Raw genomic sequence first — 22,606 nt, 5'->3', positions numbered from 1 at the left:
ACACCAGGCACACCAGATTATTGGTGGCAGAGCGGCCCTTACAGAACCTACCCTGAGACGGAGCCAGAAGGCCCCGAGACTCAAGTAGCCAATACAAACTCTGGCTCACCATATGTTCGAGCAACTTTCAAAGAACATTGGTGAAGCTAATGGGGCAGTAGCTGTCCACCTTCAGTGGGTTCTTGCTAGGTTTCAACACTGGGATTACAATGCTTTCCCGCCATTGTGACGGGAACTCACCCTCAACCCAGATATGGTTGCTAGGAGGCGTCGCTGGCAGTTCACCGAGAGGTGTTTGAGCATCTGATAGTGGATGCGACCTGGCCCGGGAGTCGTATCAGGGCAAGCAGCTAGGGCACTTTGGAATTCCCACTCACTGAACGGAGCATTGTACGGTTCAGGGTGGCACGTGTGAAGTGAAAGGCTCCAACGTTCTAACCGCTCTTTCAAGGAGCGGAAGACCAGTGGGTAATTCACAGAAGCAGAACTCCGAGCAAAATGCTTTGCTAAGCGGTTTGCAATTGTGTCGGAGTCAGTACAGACTGCTCCATTCAGTGAAAGCGCAGATACGCTGACGGGGGTCCAATAGCCATAGAGTCGCCTAATCTTGGCCCAAACCTGCGATGAAGAGGTGGAAACATAACTTTCCCAGCACTCCTGCCTTCGTTGGCGAATGAGGCGGCGGGCTCGCGCACGGAGCTGTTTAAAGGCGATGAGGTGTGCCAATGAGGGATGCCACTTATGACGCTGGAGTGCCCGCCTGTGATCTTTAATCGCCTCAGCAATCTCGGGCAACCAACAAGACACAGTCCTTCGCCAAGGGGACCCAGAAGAACAGGGAATGGCAGATTCGGCACCAGTAACGATGCTAGTGGTGACCGAGTGAACCACCACATCAATGGTGTCATTGGTAAGAGGCTCAATAGTGGCAATGGAGGTGAACAAGTCCCAGTCAGCCGTATTCATAGCCCATCTGCAGGGGCACCTAGAAGAGTGACGCTGTGACAGTGTCAGATAGATCGGAAAGTGGTCACTACCACACAAGTCGTCACGCACGCTCCATTGGACAGATGGTAATGGGCAAGGGCTGCATATCAAAAGGTCGATGGCTGAGTACGTGCCATGCGCCCCACTGAAATGTGTGGAGGCACCAGTATTTAAAAGAAAAAGGTCAAGCTGTGCCAATACTTGCTCAACAATGCCGCCTCGCCCTGTTGCCACTGATCCACCCCACAGAGGCTTATGGGCGTTGAAGTCACCCAGTAACAGAAAAGGTGATGGCAATTGGGCTATCAGCGCAGCCAGGACATGCTGCGGGACATCACCATCTGGTGGAAGATAGAGACTGCAGACAGTAACAGCCTGAGGCATCCACACCTGAACAGCAACAGCCTCTAAAGGTGTTTGTAGAGGGACAGACTCGCTGTAAAGAGAGTGAAGGACGTAGATGCAGATGCCACCAGATACCCTCTCATAAGCTCCCCAGTTCTTATAATAACCCCGATAGCCACGGAGGGCGGGGGTTCGCATCGTCGGAAACCAAGTTTCCTGAAGAGCAATGCAGAAGAAAGGTTGAAGGCTGAGAAGTTGTTGGAGCTCAGCAAGGTGGTGGAAAAAAACCACTGCAATTCCACTGGAGGATGACATTGTCCATGGTCGAAAAAGGCGTGAAGGGACCAAGGAGGCAGATTACGCTGCTGGGTCACCTGCTGCCACCAATTGAGTACTGATGGGAACAACATCCATCATGTCTGAAGGACCGGCAAGATCTAGATCCTCAGCGGATGCCAGAATCTCCACCACATCCTCAGATGCAGAGCTTGTAGGTAGCAGTGGAGTGGGTGCCACAGCAATTTCCTTGGTCTTAGGGGTCTTCGATCTCGTTTTCTCACACTGTTCCTTTGGTTGCCCTTGTGGGGAGGGCTTCTTTGATTCCGTCTCCGGGACTGAAGAGGACCGTGAAGCCCTACGACCAGCTACCTGGGGCTTCTTCAGCCCCTGGGGGGGGGGTGTCTGGTTTGGCACTGGTAGGAACCTGGGAAGGGAGTGACCCAAGTGATCCCTTCCTAGTGAGAGAAGCAAAAGAAGACTTACACTCTCCGGCTTTGAAGTGGGGACTGGTGTCCCCGATGGTTGGGGGGGGGGGGGGGGGGGAGGGGGGTGCTGCTCCTGAGGTAGGTGGTGCGGGAGCAACAGGGAGGGAAGTTCGCCCCCACCATCAAGGGGGCAGGTGCAGTCCTTCGGCTCTGAGGGTTGACTGTATGTGGTGCAACGGATAGAGCTGTAACAGGAGTGACAGTGGTGGCATAAGATAACGTCATGCGCACGGGATGAAGCCGTTAGAATTTCTGTTTAGCCTCAGTGCAGGTCAGTCAGTTCAGGGTCTTGTATTCCATTATTTTCTGTTCCTTCTGCAGAAACTTACAGTCCGGCGAGCAAGTGGGATGGTGCTCTCTGCAGTTGACACAGATGGGAGGCGGGGCACATGGAGTATCGGGATGGGATGGATGACCACAATCGTGACATATGAGGCTGGAAGCACAGCGGGAAGACATATGGCCGAACTTGCAACACTTGAAGCACCGCATCAGGGGAGGGATATATGGCTTGACATCACAGCAGTAGACCATCACCTTCAACTTATCGGCTAATGTGTCACCCTCGAAGGCCAAGACGAAGGCACTGGTGACAACCTGATTATCCCTCGGAGCCCGGTGGACGCACCGAACGAAATGGACACCTCATCACTCCAAGTATGCATGTAGCTCGTCATTGGACTGTAAAGGAAGGTCCCTGTGGAAGACAATGCCCTGGACCACATTTAATCTTTCATGGGGTGTGATAGTAACAGAAACATCCCCCAGCTTCTTACAAGCGAGTAACGCCCGTGACTGGGCAGAGGATGCTGTTTTTATCAAGACTGACCCGGACCACATTTTTTACAAGTCCTCCACCTCCCCAAACTTGTCCTCTAAATGCTCTACAAAGAACTGAGGCTTCATGGACACACAGGATTCCCCATCAGCTCTCGTACAGACTAGATACCAGGGTGAATATGTCTCACTGCCATTCATAGCCTTTCATTCCTCCCATGGTGTGGCCAGGGAGGGGAACAATTTAGGGTCATACATGTTTGCATTAAAGGGAGCCCTCGAACGCTTAGAGACTGCTGGTGGTTGGCCACTAGCAAGAGAAGATGTGCCACACTTCATTTCGTGTCATCTACCCTGATGCCACCTACTCCGACCAAGGGCCCTCCCCACAGGCGCCACCCAGTCACAGCAAGGGCCACTTGGCAGGATGGCCATTGCCGGGAGTCCCGATGCCCCAGCGAGATAGGAATCTGCTCCTTGGCATATGTGGGGAGTTAATAGCGCAGGCATCAGTACAGCAATCCCTGTGTTGTAAGGGGGGCTACAACCAACAGTGTACATGGCAACCCCACCAAAATGGACTGGTTACCATCCTGGATATTAGGTGGAAAGTGGTCCATGGTCGTCGTCAGCGCAGAAAGCGACACTGCAGACTGAATGGCGGAAATCGCACCCAGGAATGTATCCTCGTCCAAGAGATGAAGAGGGAGCGGGACTGCGCTGCAACGACGAATAAGCTGGCTAAAGGTCTCAATGCACGATGGACGCAACGCAAAAAGTAAGGCGCCCTTTCCAAGTTGGCTCACTCTTCGGAATAATTTTGAAATATGGTAGTCAAACCCAAGAGGGGACAATCACGTAAGGGCCGAAATGTTTGAGACTCATTTTAGTCACCTCTTACGACAGGCAGGAATACAGCAGGCCTATTCTTACCCCTGAACCTGCAGGGGGGAGGAATTTAAGGAGATGGGACTTGGAAAAACTGAAAGAATCAGAGGTTGTAGATAGTTTCAGAGAGAGCATTAGGGAATGATCAACAAGAATGGGGTAAAGAAATACACTAAAAGAAGACAGGCTAAGTTTGAGAGATGAAATAGTGAAGGCAGCAGAGGATCAACTACGTAAAAAAGATGAAGGATAGTAGAAATCCTATGGTAACAGAAGAGTTATTTAATTTAATTGATGAAAGGAGAAAATATAAAAATGCAGTAAATTAAGCAGGCAAAAAGGAATACAAACGTCTCAAAAATGATATCGACATGAAGTGCAAAATGGCTAAGCAGGGGTGGCTACATGACAAATGTGAGGATGTAGAAGCAAATGCCACTAGGGGTAAGATAGATACTGCCTACAAGAAAATTAAAGAGACCTTTGGAAAAAAGAAAATCACTTGTATGAATATCAAGACCTCAGTTGGAAAACCAGTTATAAGCAAAGAAGGGAAGGCAGAAAGGTGGAAGGATGGACCATACAAGGGCTATGTACTTGAGGGCAGCGTTATTGAAACGGAAGAGGACGTAGATGAAGATGAGATAGGAGATGCGATATTGCGTGAAGAATTTGACAGAGCACTGAAAGACCTGTGTTGAAACAAAGCCCCAGGAGTAGACACATTCCTTTAGAACTACTAGCCTTGTGAGAGCTAGCCCTGACAAAACTCTACCGCCTGGTGAGCAAGATGTACAAGACAGGCAAAATACCCTCAGACTTCAAGAAGAATACAGTAATTCCAATCCCAAAGAAAGCAGGTGTGAAAATTACTGAGCTATCAGTTTAATAAGTCACAGCTGCACTATACTAACATAAATTCTTTACAGATGAATGGAAAAACTGGTAGAAACCGACCTCGGGGAAATCAGTATGGATTCCATAGAAATTTTGGAATATTTGAGGCAATATGACTATGATTTATCTTAGAAAATAGACTAAAGAAAGGCAAACCTACATTTCTAGCATTTGTAGACTAGGAGAAAGCTTTTGACTATGTTGGCTAGAATACTCACTTTCAAATTCTGAAGGTGACAGGGGTCAAATACAGGGAGAGAAAGGCTATTAACTATTCATGCAGAAGCCAGATGGCAGCTGTAAGAGTCGAGGGTCACAAAAGGTAAGCAGTGGCTGAGAAGGGAGTGAGACAGGGTTGTAGCCTATCCCTGGTGTTATTCAATCTGTATATTGAGCAAGCAGTAAAGGAAACAAAAGAAAAACTTGGAGCAGAAATTAATATCCATCGAGAAGAAATTAAGACTCTGAGGTTTGTCAATGACATTGTAATTTGTCACAGCAAGCAAGGACCTGGAAAAGCAGTTGAACAGAACGGACAGTGTCTTGAAAGGAGAATATAAGATTAACATCAACAAGGGCAAAACGAGTATAATGGAATGTAGTAGAATTAAATGAGGTGATGCTGAGGGAATTTGATTAGGAAATGGGACACTTAAAGAAGTCCAAGAGTTTTACTATTTGATGGTTGAAGTAGAGAGGATATACGAGGGTCACTCCAAAAGAAATGCACACTTCCTAAGTTTCATATCAGCGCACACTCTGCTGCAGAGTGAAAATCTCATTCTGGAAACATCCCCCAGGCTGTGGCTAAGCCATGTCTCAGCAATATCCTTTCTTTCGGGAGTGCTAGTTCTGCAAGGTTCGCAGGAGAGCTTCTGTAAAGTTTGGAAGGTAGGAGACGAGGTACTGGCAGAAGTAAAGCTGTGAGTACCGGGCGTGAGTCGTGCTTCGGTAGCTCAGTTGGTAGAGCACTTGCCCGCGAAAGGCACAGGTCCCGAGTTCGAGTCTCGGTCGGGCACACAGTTTTAATCTGCCAGGAAGTTTCTTAGTTCAACCTGTTCCCGCGGGTGGCGCCACCACAGCATGTCTTCAAGATGGCTGCTACACTTTACGTTCATCAGAAGCAACATACTGTCATAGAATTCCTGTGCTGTGAAAACAAGACAGTGGGGAAACATCCAGAAGAGGTTGAAAAAGGTGTATGGAGATGCTGCTGTCAATTGCAGTACCGTCAGTCGGTGGGCAAACAGGTTACATGATGAAATCGGGCACGGCAATATTGAGGATTGTCCTTGCAGCGGCAGGCCTTGTACTGCACACACTCCAGACAATTGGTGACTGCTGACAGATGCATCACAATGAACAAATTGTCACACTATGTTGGGATAGGGGAAGGAAGTGTTTGCAGAATACTGAAAGTGTTGGAGTTAAAAAAGGTTTGTGCCAGGTGGGTTCCCAGGATGCTGACAGTGGCTCACAAAGAAACAAGAAAAACAATATGCAGCGAACTTTTGGAACAGTACGAGAATGGTGGAGATGAATTTCTTGGATGAATTGTGACAGGTGATGAAACATGGCTCCATCATCCGAGGAGACAATCATTGGAGTGGCATCATGTAAATTAACTCAAGAAAAAAAAAATTCAAAACCACACCTTCTGCTGGAAAAGTTATGGCTACGGTGTTTTTCGATTGCGAAGGACTCTTGCTTGTGGACATCATGCCAAGTTGAACCACCATAAATTCTGATGCATATGTGACTACACTGAAGAAACTTCAAGCTCGACTGAGTTGTGTTCATCCACATCGGCAAAAGCAGGATGTTTTGCTGTTGCACGACAATGCACGGCCACATGTCAGTGAAAAAACCATGGAAGCGTTCACAAAACTCGGATTGAAAACAATGAAACACCTACCTTACAGTCCTGACCTGGCTCCATGTGACTATCATCTCTTTGGGAAACTGAAAGACTCTCTTCATGGAACAAGGTTTGAATATGATGACACTCTTGTGCATGCTGCCAAAGAGTGGCTCCAACAGTTTGGTCCAGAATTTTACCGTGTGGGTATACAGGCGCTGGTTCCAATATGGCGTAAGGCAGTTGAGAGGGATGGAAATTAAGTGGAGAAATGAAAATATTGCTCGTAAAGGATGTATCTACACACTGTAAAACTTTCAAACATGTAGAATAAAAGATGGATTTTTAAAAAAATAGTGTGCATCTCTTTTGGAGTGACCCTCATAAAATGTAGACTGGCGATGGCAAGGAAAGCATTTACGAAACAGAGGAATTTGTTAACATCGAGTACACATTAGTTTTGACAAGAAGAGAATAGAAGCTTTTGAAATATGGTGTTACAGAAGAATGCTGAACACTACATGGGTAGATCACGTAATTAATGAGAAGGTACTGAAGAATTGGGGAGATGAGGAATTTGTTGCACAACTTGACTAGAAAATATTGGACAGAAGTGCAGAGGGTAAAAATCAGAGTGATACCAAGGCATGAATACACTACATGGGTTCAGAATGATGTGGGCTGCAGTAGTTACTAGGAGATGAAGGAGCTTGCACAAGATAGAATAGCAAGGAGAGCTGCATCAAACCTGTCTCTGAACTGAAGATCACAACAACAGAGTTGGGGTTATTTTAACAGCATCAAATTTTGGGATAACATTTTTTTGTTTTGAAAAGTATTTTTTGGTTGAAGATTTACTTTTATTTGCATTAAATAATAGTCAGAATCAATATTAGCCAATTTCCAAACTTGGACATTTAAATTTCTTTGTAGTTAGGCTATGAAGTAGCTACATGATCAATCTGAAATTCCCAATAGATGTATTGGGTGCCCGCAAAGTTTTTTGTTTAGAGAGTTTTTTTTTTTAATTTGCTGACTTTTATTTTTTTTTGCATGTTTCAATAAGTCTTTGGCCATTTTGGTTTGTCCATTTATGCGCAACAAATCCATCGAACAAAATTTTTTTGTATTCTTTTTTTTTTTCTCTTTACCTAACTGAGCATTAAAACCACCCATTGAAATTTTAACAGCATTTGAGGGAATTTTCGAGATGAAGCTTTCTAACATTTCCCAAGTTTCATTAACTTCTTCGGATTTTTTACAATTATCCTCATTGACCGGCGTTCTTTATCTGTGAATTTACGAGAAGTTGTCATTGGTCTATTATTAATGGGCTTTACCTCCGGTATTAAATTTAACTCCCAGATGTGGTGTATAATTAAGTATTCCTTTATCATTTTTACTTAAAAAAATAAATAAATAAAAAATAAGAAAGAAACACAGTAGCTGCCAAAATCCATGGTGTTACTTACTGTCTGTCGTTCGTGTTTCTTGAAGTACCAAAATTTGATTCTTCTATTCCTTTACTGTATCTTGAGTCTTGCACCATAGGAATCAAGGGAGAGGATGCTGTTTGGTGGCCAATATCCTCTTCTTTCTATATAACTGCACACAGGTATTAACCTGGTTCTTTATTTATATAAACAGGAAGCTACTTAACTTTAAGAGTGCATGTGTTGTGGTACAAGCTCTTCTCTACAGTCCATGTTAGCCTCACTGCTGGTGAAGTACAAGTCCCACTAAGCGATAAATGACAGACCCCAAACTAGGATGTGATTTAGTGCGCCAGTGACTGAGCTAGTGACTGAGCGACTGCGATATTGACTGAGACTGCCTGATCTGAGACTGTGCCCTCCAGTCAACGGCGGATATCTAAATACTTGCGGTCAAAAGGGCATTGGCGCTGCATTACTTGTGAGTGTCTTTGGTCTCTCTCCCGATAGGTGCACTTGATCCAGTGCCTACTATCGATCTTCTTGCTGCCTCTTTGCCGACCGGTGTGCTGGCGACAGCTTACGCCAGCACAGTATCTCTCGATATATGAAGTTTACTTGGTTGCAACAGTGTTTGTATATTAAGTGTTGCAAAAAATGTATTTGTTTTGGTTTAAGTTGGCCAGATTATTCTGACTTCCTCTGTTAAATCACACTGCATTTTAACCTGGCCACCCCAGAATCCGAAAGACCAGCTGCACCAGTAATACTGGCGGTGGATTAACCATCTGAGGTAATATTGCGATTACCAAAATGCTCCACGATGATTGCAACTGGTATCACGTTATGTAGAGTAGACTCACTGAGCGAACTCACAGTATTAAGACTTGACGGGTTAGTTCCAGAATATAAATTTCAGTTGCACCACTGGTGAACAGATGCTGACCACTTTGCCACATGCTAGAAGACAGAAGAAAAGTAGATCTGGTTTTGTTTAGCCTTGGTCTGGGACTGCTTATTCTGTATTCACAGCTGTCCACCATATTTGATGGAACATTCATTATCCACCATCTGTGTTCTGTCCAATACCCTAGGTAAGGTCGGCTTCTTAGACTTTTAGTTACAAGATCTTCAAGCTACCAAAAGTTTAATTATAACTATCCTCTACACCCTAGGCTATATTTAGGATCTAGATATACCTAGGCTGAAATTGTGAGGAGGGTCCTACTAGAGGCATTTTCGTGATTATTAATCTGCAAAAACAGTATTTTAGAGTAATTTGTGAATTAAAAGCATTACAAAGCATTTAAGGTTGTTATTTAATTGCACAAAATTTTACAGTATAATTGTACGATTTAATGAAGTGAGATCAATGATTTAAATTCTTTCCATTTCTAAAATATTCGACATGATTTGTAGGAATCAATGATGACAACAACAGTTTTTTGAAAAACAAAAAAGGTCAATATTAATGTCTCTGTATATGTAAACTGAAGTCTATAAATGCCGGCTGACATCAGGAACTGCCGTAGGGATTTTTCACTAATAGCTACACTGATTCATGCAGAAGGTTTGTGTGTATAACTTATAAATGTTTTGTACAATTTGTGTGAATGACGATGAACTAAAGTTAAGTTGTGAAAATGATTCCACTGCCACCTAGCAAACAGCAACCATAATTTGAGAGAGGAACAGTAACTGGAAAGTGCAGAAAGTGTGATCAAATTTGCATTTGTTGTGTTGGTCTGAAGACTGAAAGGTTGAGAGATCAGATCCCACCTGGGGTAATTTTTCTCGCGGTGTCTTTTAACCTAGCATTCCTCTCTCAGTGTTATGGAGATCCACCAGAAATGAAATGTGGCTCGAACTCCACATTACACAGTAGCTCACCTTTCCCCAGGTGGAAAATTGGTCGTGGACATACAAATCCATTAGCAATCACAATGCACACTCTTAAACCACTGCAAATTCTTCGAGCAACAGGTAGTGAGCTATTTAAATTTGAAATATCATTATAAAATGCTACAAGTAAAATATTTTCCGAACAACTACTTTAGCAGCTTCAGCAACTTTGCTTCGTTTATATACGGTACATTCTTTCAGCAGCACAGCACATGACGCAACTTCAAGCTTCCTGCTTTTCTTGAATCAAAACTAGATGTGAGCAGGATGCTTCGTGTAGCATAATAGAGAAGTCTGCCATAGAGAGTTCATGACAAAGAATTGTGCAGTGAGTCTCAATGATGCATCTGTGTGTATTAAACTTAGAACAGTAGTGCTGTAACTTGAGCTACACATGTAGTTAGTGTGTGTTGTCCTTGTTTTTTCTTTTATTTTTGACACTTCAGTGAGCCTCCAATACATACTTAATTCGGCCTCCCCCCCCCCCTTCCCCCTCACACACCCACACACAAGATTTGCGTTCTACATCCACAATGGAACACACAACATGTATTCCTTCAGACAACTTTCTTTGTGTGCACTGCTTGCAACACATAAGTTTTATGAAAATCAGGATATTCATTTACTTAATATTGTTCTGCCGGATGGGAAGGAGCGCCTGGTCCCTGGCACAAATCTGCCCGGTGGATTTATGTTGAGGTCCGGTGAGCCGCCCAGTCTGTGGATGGTTTTTAGGCGGTTTTCCATCTGCCTCGGCGAATGCGGACTGGTTCCCCTTATTCCGCCTCACCCAGTTACACTATGATGGCGATTGCTGCGCAAACAAGTTCTCATGTACGCGTACACCATCATTACTCTACCATGCAAACATGGGGGTTTCACTCGTCTGGCATGAGACGTTCTCAGGTGGGGGAGGGGGTCAACCGGGGGCCGAACCGCACAATAACCCTGGGTTCGGTGTGGGGCGGCGGAGGGGTGAAGTGGACTGCGGTAGTCGTCGTAGGGTTGTGGACCACTGCGGTTGCGGCGGAGCCTCTCCATCGTTTCTAGGTCTCCGGTTAACATACAATACAATACAATATTGTTCTCTGAATTTTGTTCGGAACTCTATGCAGTGGGCCTGTGGACTCTATGCAGTGGGCTACCCATGCAAAGCTGGACCAAGTCACTAGTAATTATTATGAAATACAGGGTGGAGAAAAATTGTGTCACAAAATTTTAACCGTTGATAGCTGATGCCCATAGGAACCAAAATTACTAATGTTGTTTAGGTCAACAATGCCCCATTTTTAAACTATGGAAACTTGGTGCCACATGCTCTGATTGGCCGTGGGATTGCTCTGTTGCCATTCGTTGGTTGACAAGCAGCGCTACGGTTGTCGGTTCACACATACCGTATTTACTCGAATTTAAGCCGCACATTTTTTCCGGTTTTTGTAATCCAAAAAACCGCCTGCGGCTTAGAATCGAGTGCAAAGTAAGCAGAAGTTCTGAAAAATGTTGGTAGGTGCCGCCACAACTAACTTCTGCCATTGAATATATGTAGCGCTACACAGGCATGCTTTGCAGGCACGAAGATAAATACTGGCGCCAAAACCTCTGCATCAGTAAAAAAAAATGGAAGGCTAGATTTTTTCCTCCACCCCGAATTTAGACCACTGCATTTTCATATATTACCTAACGAAGTAAATACAAATTTTGTATTGTTGATCTTCGAATGTAGCAGCATTTCAATGTACTACGAAAATCCGACTGGCAAGACTGTTTGGGATGTTTGTCAATATGGCCAACTCTACATTCTGAATTTTTTCCTACCTGTGAGAAGAGATGGTTGCTAATAGGAACTTTTATGAATTGTGAATCACATGCAGTGGGCCTATTCTTTTCACCATAAGAATAATACGAATATAAACATTTTGCCATGTATTCTTTCGTGTTTGCTGCTATCTCATTTAAATCCTGTCTGCCTAATAAACTACGAAACTAGAGTGAGACAACAGCAAATGCGGAAGAATATACATCTCATATCATGTTTATATTCGTATTATTCTTATGCCTAATAGTGATACAGTCAGAAATGAAGCACGGCAACTGACTAGATTCTTAAATCTAAGATGACTCTAATTTCTGTGCAGAATGTAATGTACTAAAGAGGCGTCTGCAAATATTTTCAAATGGAGAAAAATTTTTGCTAAACTATCGTTGAGAACATCATCTATCATACGCAGTCTATTATTTGGTTCTTGTTGATCATTATCCAAGAAAGCAGCAGTGTAAGTAACAAAAAATTGCAGTCTCTTGCCACAGTTTCGCTAATGAGACAGTAGCGTGCACAAAAGCAAGCCATGCCGCAAGCGGCGACAGGCTGTAAACACTCATTATCAGAATGCGACAAACAATGCATGACACAGTACAGTAATGCATCTTCAGCTTAGAGTGACGTAAACACCTACAACAAAGAGAACGGCACTTATCAGATCAAAGAAAAATAAGCAATCAATTCAAACCAGACGAAGGACGTGAAAAAGGAAGGGTACCCTTATAAATAGGGATGGAGCACCTGACACATAGCAATGGCTACCTGGTAAAGCTTAACTGCTAAGCTTACGACTCGAATCAAACTACTGCAGCTTTATCGTCATCCGTTTGACCTAAATTGTGTCTCATATTACAATGGACCAACTTTGTTTCAATTTGGAGGTGCGGCCTAAAACTTTTCTCTCCCCTTGAATTTCAAGTCTCAAATTTCAGGTGTGGCTTAGATTCGGGAAATTTTTTGTTCCTTGATTTCGAGTCTCATTTTTCAGGTGCTGCTTAGATTCGAGTAAATACGGTACACTAAGAGGATTGCATTCAACATGCCGCCAGTCACTTGAGGGCAATGCTAGACTAGATCAAGCTTTAGGTAAACAATATCCTAGCTATAAAGAAGGCCCTTTTCAGGGCCAACATAATTTGTAAAAGACTTTCTGTACGTGAACTAACAGCTGTTGATGGGTTTGTTCCCTGTATGTCTTATTATGAAACTACACTGGATGTGTCGGGACCCTGGCGAATGCACCCCCAGGCGTCCAGAGTGGAAGGCTGGTGCGCCACCACCAAGCATGCAGGCCGTCTGGGATACATCACAATTTCTGGCAGGCATAGCATTCACGGTCATGTGTTGTCCAGAGCATTCGGCAACAGGGCAATCTCGCGGCCAATCAGAGCGCGTGGCACCAAGCTTCCTTAGTTTAAAAATCATGCATTGTTGACCTTCACAACATTAATAGTTTTGGTTTCTACCGGCATAAGCTATCCACGGTTAAAATTTCGTGACATAATTTTTCTCCACCCAGTATATATACATATACAGGGTGTACCATTTATCTTGACCACCACAAATAACTGTTTGTCCAGATGCAAATTACAAGATGTTTCAAGCAAATGTTCTTTAACCATCAGGAGGACATCAGTCAGTATGATTGCCTTTGTTGTAGCTTTTTTTTTTTTTTTACAAAGATATGAACAGCGGTATGCCTTTTAAATGGCACCCTGTATTTTTTATTCAGTAATTCACTTCCTCTCCTAAAGACCTATTCAAAAATGTATCAGAGTGTACCATTTACTGAAACACAACGTTATTAATTACATAACACAATATTGACGTTGATGCTCCCAGCGCTTAGTGCAGGTACTCAGGATAATGAAACACATCCACGTGCTGATGTTGACAGATGACAAATGTAAACATAAGTAGAATGCACATGCGTCATTCTGAAAACCATCGTCAATTGAAGAGTTGTGTGAGTAGAATGTACACCAACGAAGAGAGGGTAGAAATGCTACTCATCTATGGGGAATGTAAGTTAGCAGAACAGTAATTGCAGTACTATTTTCTTACGCGCGGTACATGTAGTACAATAGTCAAAACTCTTATCAACCATTATTTTACGAGTCTTAGCAATTCACCAACTGGACTGTCACACTTCTGAGAGGTTGCTACTGGTAATTTGACACAAGGGAGTATGGGATTTGAGGAGTGAATGGTGACTGAATTCATATGAGCTACACTTCAAAAATTCAGGGGAATAAGCAAATACAAAACAACAAGGCACTTTTTTTTGTTCATGTCAACCCCATATGAAACACATGACAGTGGCAGCAAATTTGTTGCACAGTCTACCTTGAATACCTGTTACCAAAATTTTCCTGGCTTCATAAAAGCAATACTGTCTCTCTTCCAACGATTCACATTTCAATCCCCTCCATATTTTTATTACTGTGTGTGTACTGACCTGGTATGATCCCAGCAGTGTGTCGTGAGGAAGAGCTACTAACAATGGAGTAATAGATGTGGGTCATTTGTGCAGGAAAGGCCTGAAAGGAACGGTTCACTAAACTGAACTGAAGGATCAACGAATGACTTCTAAGGGAAGATCATTCACCACTTCTTCAGTTATATCTCGTTCCCACCTCGGTCTTGTTTGGTTGGCCTTTTTCTTTTCTGGTCAGATGTTCCTTGCTTTTTTTTTTTTTTTTGTGCTCATTTGTTCCTTGTTCCTGTTCCACCATCTCTCTTTACCACCTCTGTCACTAATTCCTTGTTTCATTATACTTTTGTTCATTGTATTAGCCTGTTCTTGTTCAGTTTCAAACCTTTCACAAAATCTCAACTTGTTCCCTGCAAACATCATTTATGCCCACAGAGAGTAACTGAGAACTTTGTTATAATTATGTATTAAAATCAGGACAAGTAGTCCTGACTTGCTAGAACTCACTTTTCAACATGCTAGTCTGTGTTTTTGAAAACAAAGTGCCCATACTTTCCATTTTAACTTTCATAAATACTATTTATCAATGGAAATGTTTAAGTTCCTAAATACAAGTTCAATAGGTTGTTCAAAAGTAAAATTTTAAAATTAAATGAAATGAATCTATCACAGCAGTTCCCCATATTGTATTCACTAAGACATGACATAAGGGCAGTGGGACTACCTGAAGTCCATTGTACTCTCAGTTTCCCTCATTCAAGTCACCAACTTTTTTTTAGATTTATGTGCATACAGTACTTAACGAATACTTCAAATTTTATAATGACAATTGTTTATTACCTACATATACTCATTTTTTATTGACGTGGAGTGTACGTTGTGAGAGAAAGAGTTTTCATTTTTTTTTTAATTTGAATGAAATTTTTATATAACACCCTAATACATGGTGGTTATATAGCAAGGGCATACACAATGGTACACCAGGTGCCTCCCATCCCTTCCCTCTGGCCCTCTTGACCTACCTTGGAAAACTGATCTTCACAAGTCGAACTCACATCATGCTCTGCCACACAGACAGACAGTCTGAAATAAGGTGAAACATGTAAAGAATAGTGAATAGTGGCAAGTGCACCCGGAACCCATGAAATCTCGAAATTTTTTCGCTGTTCCCTGTGAAACTGACATCAGCCCCCCATGCACACAACACAGATCGGTACTACTAGTTTTATTTGACTTTTCAAAGCCTATCAAGAAATACATAATTATATTAAAAAAAGGAAAAGTTGACAATTTAAAATTAACAGTCCTGCAGATGACTTGTTACCACTGAAATAGTTGCAAAGATAAATGAGTCTGCCTATTTTTATGGGCAATACTCTGGAACAGATCCACTAGCACCTCAAATGTGATTACCTTTACAGGTCTACAGAATCCTTCCAACAAGTCCAGTTCTTCCATCCATTGATTTCATGTGTTCATTCAAGTCCATACAGCTTCACAGTGTTACTCTTAGATATTTTAATAATATAAACAGGCTTGCGTAGTTTAGCACTAATTTTATTATAATTTAATTGGCATATTATTGCAATTATCCACATTCAAAAAGAATTACTTTCAGTATACCACATGAAACTAATTCATGTTATCATCATAAAGTAATGATACTTCCCTACTGACAATGTATCAGTGGCGAATAACTGGAGACAGCCATCAGGCTGGGGGGGGGGGGGCGGGGGGGGGTGGCGGGGGGGGGGGGGGGAAGGGCTGGGGGGGGGGGTGCAAAAGGAAGCTAGCCGTGCCCCTTCAAAGGAACCATCCCAGCATTTGCCTGAAGTGATTTACGGAAAACACAGAAAACCTAAACAGAATGGCCTCCCAAATGCAAGTCCAGTGTGCTAATCACTGGGCCGCCTCACTTGGTGATTGCTTTATTATAATTCCAATCTTCCTCACAATGTTTACAGGGTGTTTCAAAAAGGACTTCACAAATTTAAAAATACATATATATTTATTGAAAGAAGGTATAGATCTGGGCTTAGTATTATTTTGTAGGGAAACACATCAATTTTTTTTACTTTAAACTGAAGATGTTGTATGCGGCTTCCACTGGTTATCCTACACACATCCCACTGGAAGTAATTTTTTTCCAAACTTACTGTAACATTGCAGGTGTAACTCGTTCAGTGTCAGCGTAAATTCTTGCTCTGAGTTCAGGTAGAGAATCCGGGACAGGAGGTACAAACACGATATCCTTGATGAATCCACATAAAAAAAAGAATCGAGTGATGACAGGTCTGGGGAACATGGGGGCCATGCAATTAGCGCATCACGGTCAATCCATTGACCTGGAAAGTGGTCACTGAGAAAATCCCAGCCATCAGCCAGGTAGTGTGATGGTGCACCATCTTGTATGAAGTAAGCATTTCGTTCTTGGTCATCATTGTCGATCTGCGGTATCAAAAATATCCAGGTACACTATCCCGATGATGGTTCTCTCACAGAAAAAAAGGCGCCGTACACTTTGTTCTTGCTCAATGCACAAAAAACGTCCAGTTTAGGGCTATCACGAACATGTTGCAGTTGCTAATGTGGATTTTCACTGCCCCAAATCCTACAGTTGTGTGTGTTATCTTGCCAATTAAGTGAAAAGGCGACTCATCAGAAAAGATGATTTTTGTCCAAAGCCTGTTCATCCTCACATTATCAATTTAACATATCGGCACAGAAGTTCTTGTGAGCAATTTTATCAGTGTCTTTTATTACTTGTATGATCATCAAACTGTACAGTTTAAAATGCAAATGTTTTTTCAACAAACACACACACCAAACAGTCATATGCAGTATTTGCATTTCGCTAGATGCGCGCCGAGTCAATTATGTAGGGCTGTTGACAAAATGTAGTCTCACTCACTCGATGACATTGTCAGATGTGCTTGGACGACCTGGTGATTTCCCGTGTCTTACTGAGCACATTTATGCCTCTCGTAAATTGTAGACCTACAACAAGGATCTTTAGCATATTTGGTATGGAAATTACACTGGACTGTTGTCTTCGACCTCGATTCTTCAAACCAAAACACACAGTTAGCACACTTGGGTCCAGTGTAGGCAGCCATCTTTAACACAACTGCCGCTAATGCTCATTATGGTGCAATTTGGCACTAGCGAACTACGCGAGACAAAACTTTATGTGTTTCCCTACAAATTGACACTGCAATCACCTCTGTAGGTACTATGAATTAATTTATACGAGTTTTCAAAGTTGTAAAGTCCGTTTTGAAACACCCTGTATTTGTAATTAGGTAATTCATTTCAGCCAGTGAAGATCATCTTCAGACCTAAGCAGAAAAGTGTTGGCATTACACATATCACACCATTTCATGTGATAGCACAGTCAGAATCATTGGCCATTTCAGCTTCATCAACAAATAAAATTACGTACATAATGGGCATAGTTACTGTGCCTCTCTTCATGTGCAGTATTCATGCTTCAATGGTGCTCATTACACACCACAATTTTATTTGTTTGACAAAGCCAAAATGGCTAATGGTTTTGACTGCAGGAATGGAATTACAATAAAGCAAATATTTTCCTGGATCACTGAAAACATGTTCACGAGTAAGGCACAACTTGTAAAACCATTGGTTTGTTTATTGAAAGTGTGGTACTCTTCAATATAAAGGACAGGCCAATGCAACAAGATATGAGGCACCTTGTTTTAAGTAAGTGCTGTTGTGAATTAACAATAAAACAAGTAGACTTTTCTTAGCAATCTTATTTTTAAATGAAATCCTGTACTTGAATCTACTTTCCTACATAAGTCCCACCAATATTAAGGCACTTATTATATCATACAATCAGCTGCTGAATCCCATTCTCCTATAAATCTGTTGCCTGATTAGACAACAACTGCACAAAGCACACTTCTTGACACTTGAGGAAACTCTTCACCAGATGTCAAAGTCATAATGCAACTGTTCTCTTTCATTTTCACAATCAACTTTCTGCACCAAATCATTAATAATGACTAAAGGTCTATTACTTCATTCCTCATTATGCCCATTCGTATGGCCATCTTTAAAGGCTTTTGCCCATTTCTGTACCATGCCATTGCTCATAATATTTTTTTCCATACACTTCACTGATCCAGTTTCACGCCATTAACACTAAGAAAATGAATCGCAGCTTACATTTCACAGTCACTGGGGTTCTCAATTGGAGGAGACATTTCAAATACTCACCAAGAAATGTAAATACATCACATATTGATGGGAATTATGTAGAAAAGTAGATTAAAGTACAGGCTTTCATGTGAAAATAAAATTGTTAAGAAAAGTCTCTCTGTTTTATTTTTATTTCAAAATGGTACTTTCTTACAAAACACGCCTCATATAAAAAGCTAACACTGTTGCAATTATGTCAGATCTATACGAGACAAAATGATTGTTTCAGGAATGCATAAATGTATTACTACTAATTAATGGTTTTTTTTTAACTAAAGAAACACTACAAAGCCTACGAGCTGGAAATTACATTAATCAACAACTTCTTTTACAAGTAAGTTAATAGAACAGTATACCTGGCATCAGATGAACATGTGGTAGATATCTCATAAAACCCCTTCTTTGTAGTAACAAAAATTGATCAACATTCATAGGTAAATTAAGGTCATCAATCATAAGTTGTGCTGCAGCTACCTCCAACATACCCATCATTTTTACATGAATTTTCCACGTGAACCTCTTTTTGTGTCTTGCAGCAATAGAATCAAAAACTTCTGCATATATTTTCTCAGAATCTGTGACAAACAACAATAATAAATCTGAATATTATAATAATTAATAACTTCAAATAGATATCTACCTGGTAATACGTTACAGTCCGGCATAAGTTTTTGGTATAAAGCCTGTGCTTGTGTAATATACTCCTCTACTGTTATTGGTAACTCTAAGGCTTTAATTATATGTTCCGCCGCTTCTTTGCCCGTCATACCCATCTGCTGCTGCTTGATTTCCCACGTGAAAGTCTTTTCATATTTTTGGCATATCTCCTGTGTAGCAATGGTGTATATCCTCTCCGTGTCTGAAATGTTATCATTTAGAACTACTATTTAGTGACATTCTACTTTCATACCAAGGTATAAAAAACTGAAGGTAATTATGTTCTGTGGCATTCTTGTACTTAGACTATGAATTCAAAATGTTACAAAAGTTTCATGTGCACACAAATATGTATTATCTCCACAAACAGGGGTTACAGTCCTGATTTTCGCCTGCTTCCTCACAATACTACTTTGCTCTTTGTAGCTATTTATCAAAACAAATATTATGTAAACCTGCTTCTTGCATTACTATAATACATATGCGAGTTCCATGTTAGTAATGTTAAACTATTGATGCCAAAAGCAGAAAGTAGCTACAATACAAAAAAATGAAAGAGAGATTCTCATGATTACTTTAAAAATTGGTTGTTTTGAGCACTGCATTGAAGGGCAAATTTAAATGAAAACACAGTTGAAATTACAAGAATACAGAATGACTGGCCATTAAAGAAGGCTAAATTCTAAGCACTTCTAACTGAAACATCTAAAGTAGAAAATACTAATCCTAACTCGTGAAACTTTTAAACCTTACTTTAGAAAGGAAAAAAGGACTGCTTGGGGGGAAAAGGTGGAGGGAGGAGGATGTGTGGCAGGTCACTAACCTCTTAGGTTTAGGGTGAGAACTTCTAATCAGTAATCTGCCCCCCCCCTAATGTTTCCAACCAGTTCCTTCCCCCCCCCCCCCCCCCCCCCCCCGTCCCACGCACTACCTCTTATTGTGTCATTTGGAGATATATGTCTAATGTAACCTATGCTTAAGAATTACTTGAAACATACCAGCTGCATTAATTCTTTCCTGCCCAACAGCACTTAAAAGTCCCACCCTCTTTCTACTATCATAAAACAGCATGAAGCTGAATTCATGCAGCTGTGCCCTGTCATGACTTCTGTGTTCCTCTGCTGTAGCACAGGACACTATTTGACTGTGATAGCTCAACATCTCTGCTCACAGATGGTAGAGATACCGACTGTTGCACCCCTTTATTGTTCATTATGTCATAAGAATTTAGGAGCCCTGGTGATGTGATTAAAGGTAGATACCATGGATTCATTATGAACAGGAAGGTAGGGCAGAAAGTGAATTACTGCCAACAGTTCAGTGATAGCATTGTTCTTATCAGAAGCTACAGAAAACCAATGCCACCGTTGCCTAGTACTAGTACTAGTACTAGTACTACTACTACTACTACTACTACTACTGAATGCTCTGCTGTAAACCTCTTAGACAATGCAAGCATTAAACGTTATCGCAGCAAGTTATTTAGGGAACATTTATTGCATTTGTTGCAAGTTGTCATCACTGATGGTGGCAATCAACAACAGATTCTACATAAGCAATATAGCTAGCAGGCTACAAGCTTTCTTCAAGTGGAAAGCATGTGTATGTGTCTACTGCAACCATCGCTTGGTACTGGCAACAATGCAATCCCACCATCATTTGTGAATTGGACAATATTACTACTCAGGTACACATGATGAAACCACAAGCACAAGATGTAGAGACAGAAAACATATGAGAATACTGACTAGGTAATTCACTATGCCAAGAAAGATGATCATTTAATAATCATGGAGGACTGAAATGTGGCAGTAGGAGAACACACAGAAGACAGGGTTATGGGAGGATATGGGCTCGTTAGCAGGAATGTGAGAGGAAAAAGATTGAGTTCTGCAACAACTTTGAGCTAGTAATAGCAAATACACTGTTCAAAAATCGCAAGAGTAGGTGGTATACTAGGAAAACGCCTGGAGACACAGGAAGATTCAAGATAGATTACACAATGGTCAGAGATTCAAAAAGAGATTTAAGGCATACAATGGAGCAGATACAGGCCGAGTTCGTAATTTAATAACAATAATGAGTAGAGTGAAGTTCAGACCTGCCAGGTTAGCCAAGAGCGCAAATGCGCTGCTTCCTGGACTCGGGTAGGGGCGCCGGCCCCAGATCAAATCCGCCTGGCGGATTACCGACATCGGCTGGTGTGTCGGCCAGCCTGGATGTGGTTTTCCACATTCCACTAGGTGAATACTGGGCTGGTCCCCACGTTCCGCCTCAGTTACACAACTTGCAGACACCTGAACACGTTCGCACTATTCCCTGGAATACACTAGACGCAAACAGCTGGGGGTACACTAATTCCGTCCCAGGCAGTACGGGGTGGCGGCAGGAAGGGCATCTGGCCACCCCTTATAACTAACCTTGCCAAATCCATTCCCAACTGTGCCGAACCTGTGAAACTGTGGGACAAGGCACCAGCAAAAGAAAGAAAGAAAGAAAGAAAGAAAGAATGAGTAGTGTGAAGTTTAAGAGAATAATCCAGAAGAATCAGACAGAAATAGGATACTGAAATAATGAGGAATGATAACATGTGTTTAAAATTCTCTTAGGCTGTATATACTGTGATAATGAATACCACAGTAGGCAGCTCAGTTGAGGAAGAATGGACATCTCTAGAAACTGCAGCCACAGAAGCTGGACAGACACACACAGGTAGAAGGAAGGTAATAATATAGAATACTTGGATAAAAGAAGTACATCAACTGATCAATGAAAGAAATAAGTGCAAAAATGTTCAGGGGAAGACAGGAGTACAGCAATATAACTCACTCAGGAATGAAAATAAACAGGAAGTGCAAGGAAGCTAAGGTGACATATCTATACGAAAAACATGAAAAAACTGAAAAATAAACAGTTGCTGGAAGGTCTGATGCAGAATATAGAGAAAAGTGAAAACAACATTCAATGAAATTAAAAGCAAAGGCAGCAACATTAAGAGTGCAATGGAAATCCCAGTTTTATGTACAGAGGAGAGAGCAGATCAGTCAAAAGAGTACACTGAACACCTCTAAATGCACAGGACTTGTCTGTCTGTCTCTCTCTCTCTCTCTCTCTCTCTCTCTCTCTCTCTCTCTCTCTCTCTCTCTCTCTCTCTCTCTCTTTTTTTAGGGCGCACAACTTCAAGGGTCATTAGCGCCCAGACTACGTTAAGAATGCACCGCGAGGCACAAGTTTAAAACAACAACTAAAAGGGAAAACACGATAAAAGACAGACTGACAGGCATAGGATTAAAAAAAAAAATGGCATAATCAAATGTCCTTAGAGAGGTTTGTCAAATTGATAAAACGAAGAACGTGAGCAGCTGCTCATGGGTCATCCGCTAAAATGGCATCGAGAGTACATGGCATGCCAAGATCAAGACGCAGTTTGTTAATATCCGGACAGGACGTAAAAATGTGGCGGACCGTCAGCAATTGCCCACATGGGCTGAACGGCGCCGGCACAGCCGTCAGCAGATGGCAATGGCTGAACCGGCAGTGTCCAATGTGTAACCGGGCCAAAACGACCTCCTCCCGCCGAGAAGGGCGGGAGGAGGACGTCCAAGCCGCGGGAAGAGGTTT

General features: G+C 42.1%; 1 protein-coding gene across 1 annotated transcript in view; it reads right to left on the bottom strand.

Annotated features, from left to right (window-relative positions):
• Positions 1-22,606, bottom strand: part of LOC126457576 (pseudouridine-5'-phosphatase-like) — a 131,054-nt gene that overhangs the window by 86,552 nt on the left and 21,896 nt on the right. Inside the window, exon 2 of the mRNA XM_050094001.1 lies at positions 18,969-19,187. Coding sequence (XP_049949958.1) covers positions 18,969-19,187 — 219 coding nt within the window. The remainder of the gene's footprint in view (positions 1-18,968; positions 19,188-22,606) is intronic.

This window comes from Schistocerca serialis, chromosome 2 (assembly GCF_023864345.2).
Source record: "Schistocerca serialis cubense isolate TAMUIC-IGC-003099 chromosome 2, iqSchSeri2.2, whole genome shotgun sequence".
Lineage (NCBI taxonomy): Eukaryota > Metazoa > Arthropoda > Insecta > Orthoptera > Acrididae > Schistocerca > Schistocerca serialis.
Note: the sequence above shows the minus strand (reverse complement) of the source record. Positions and strands in the feature narration are given on the sequence as shown.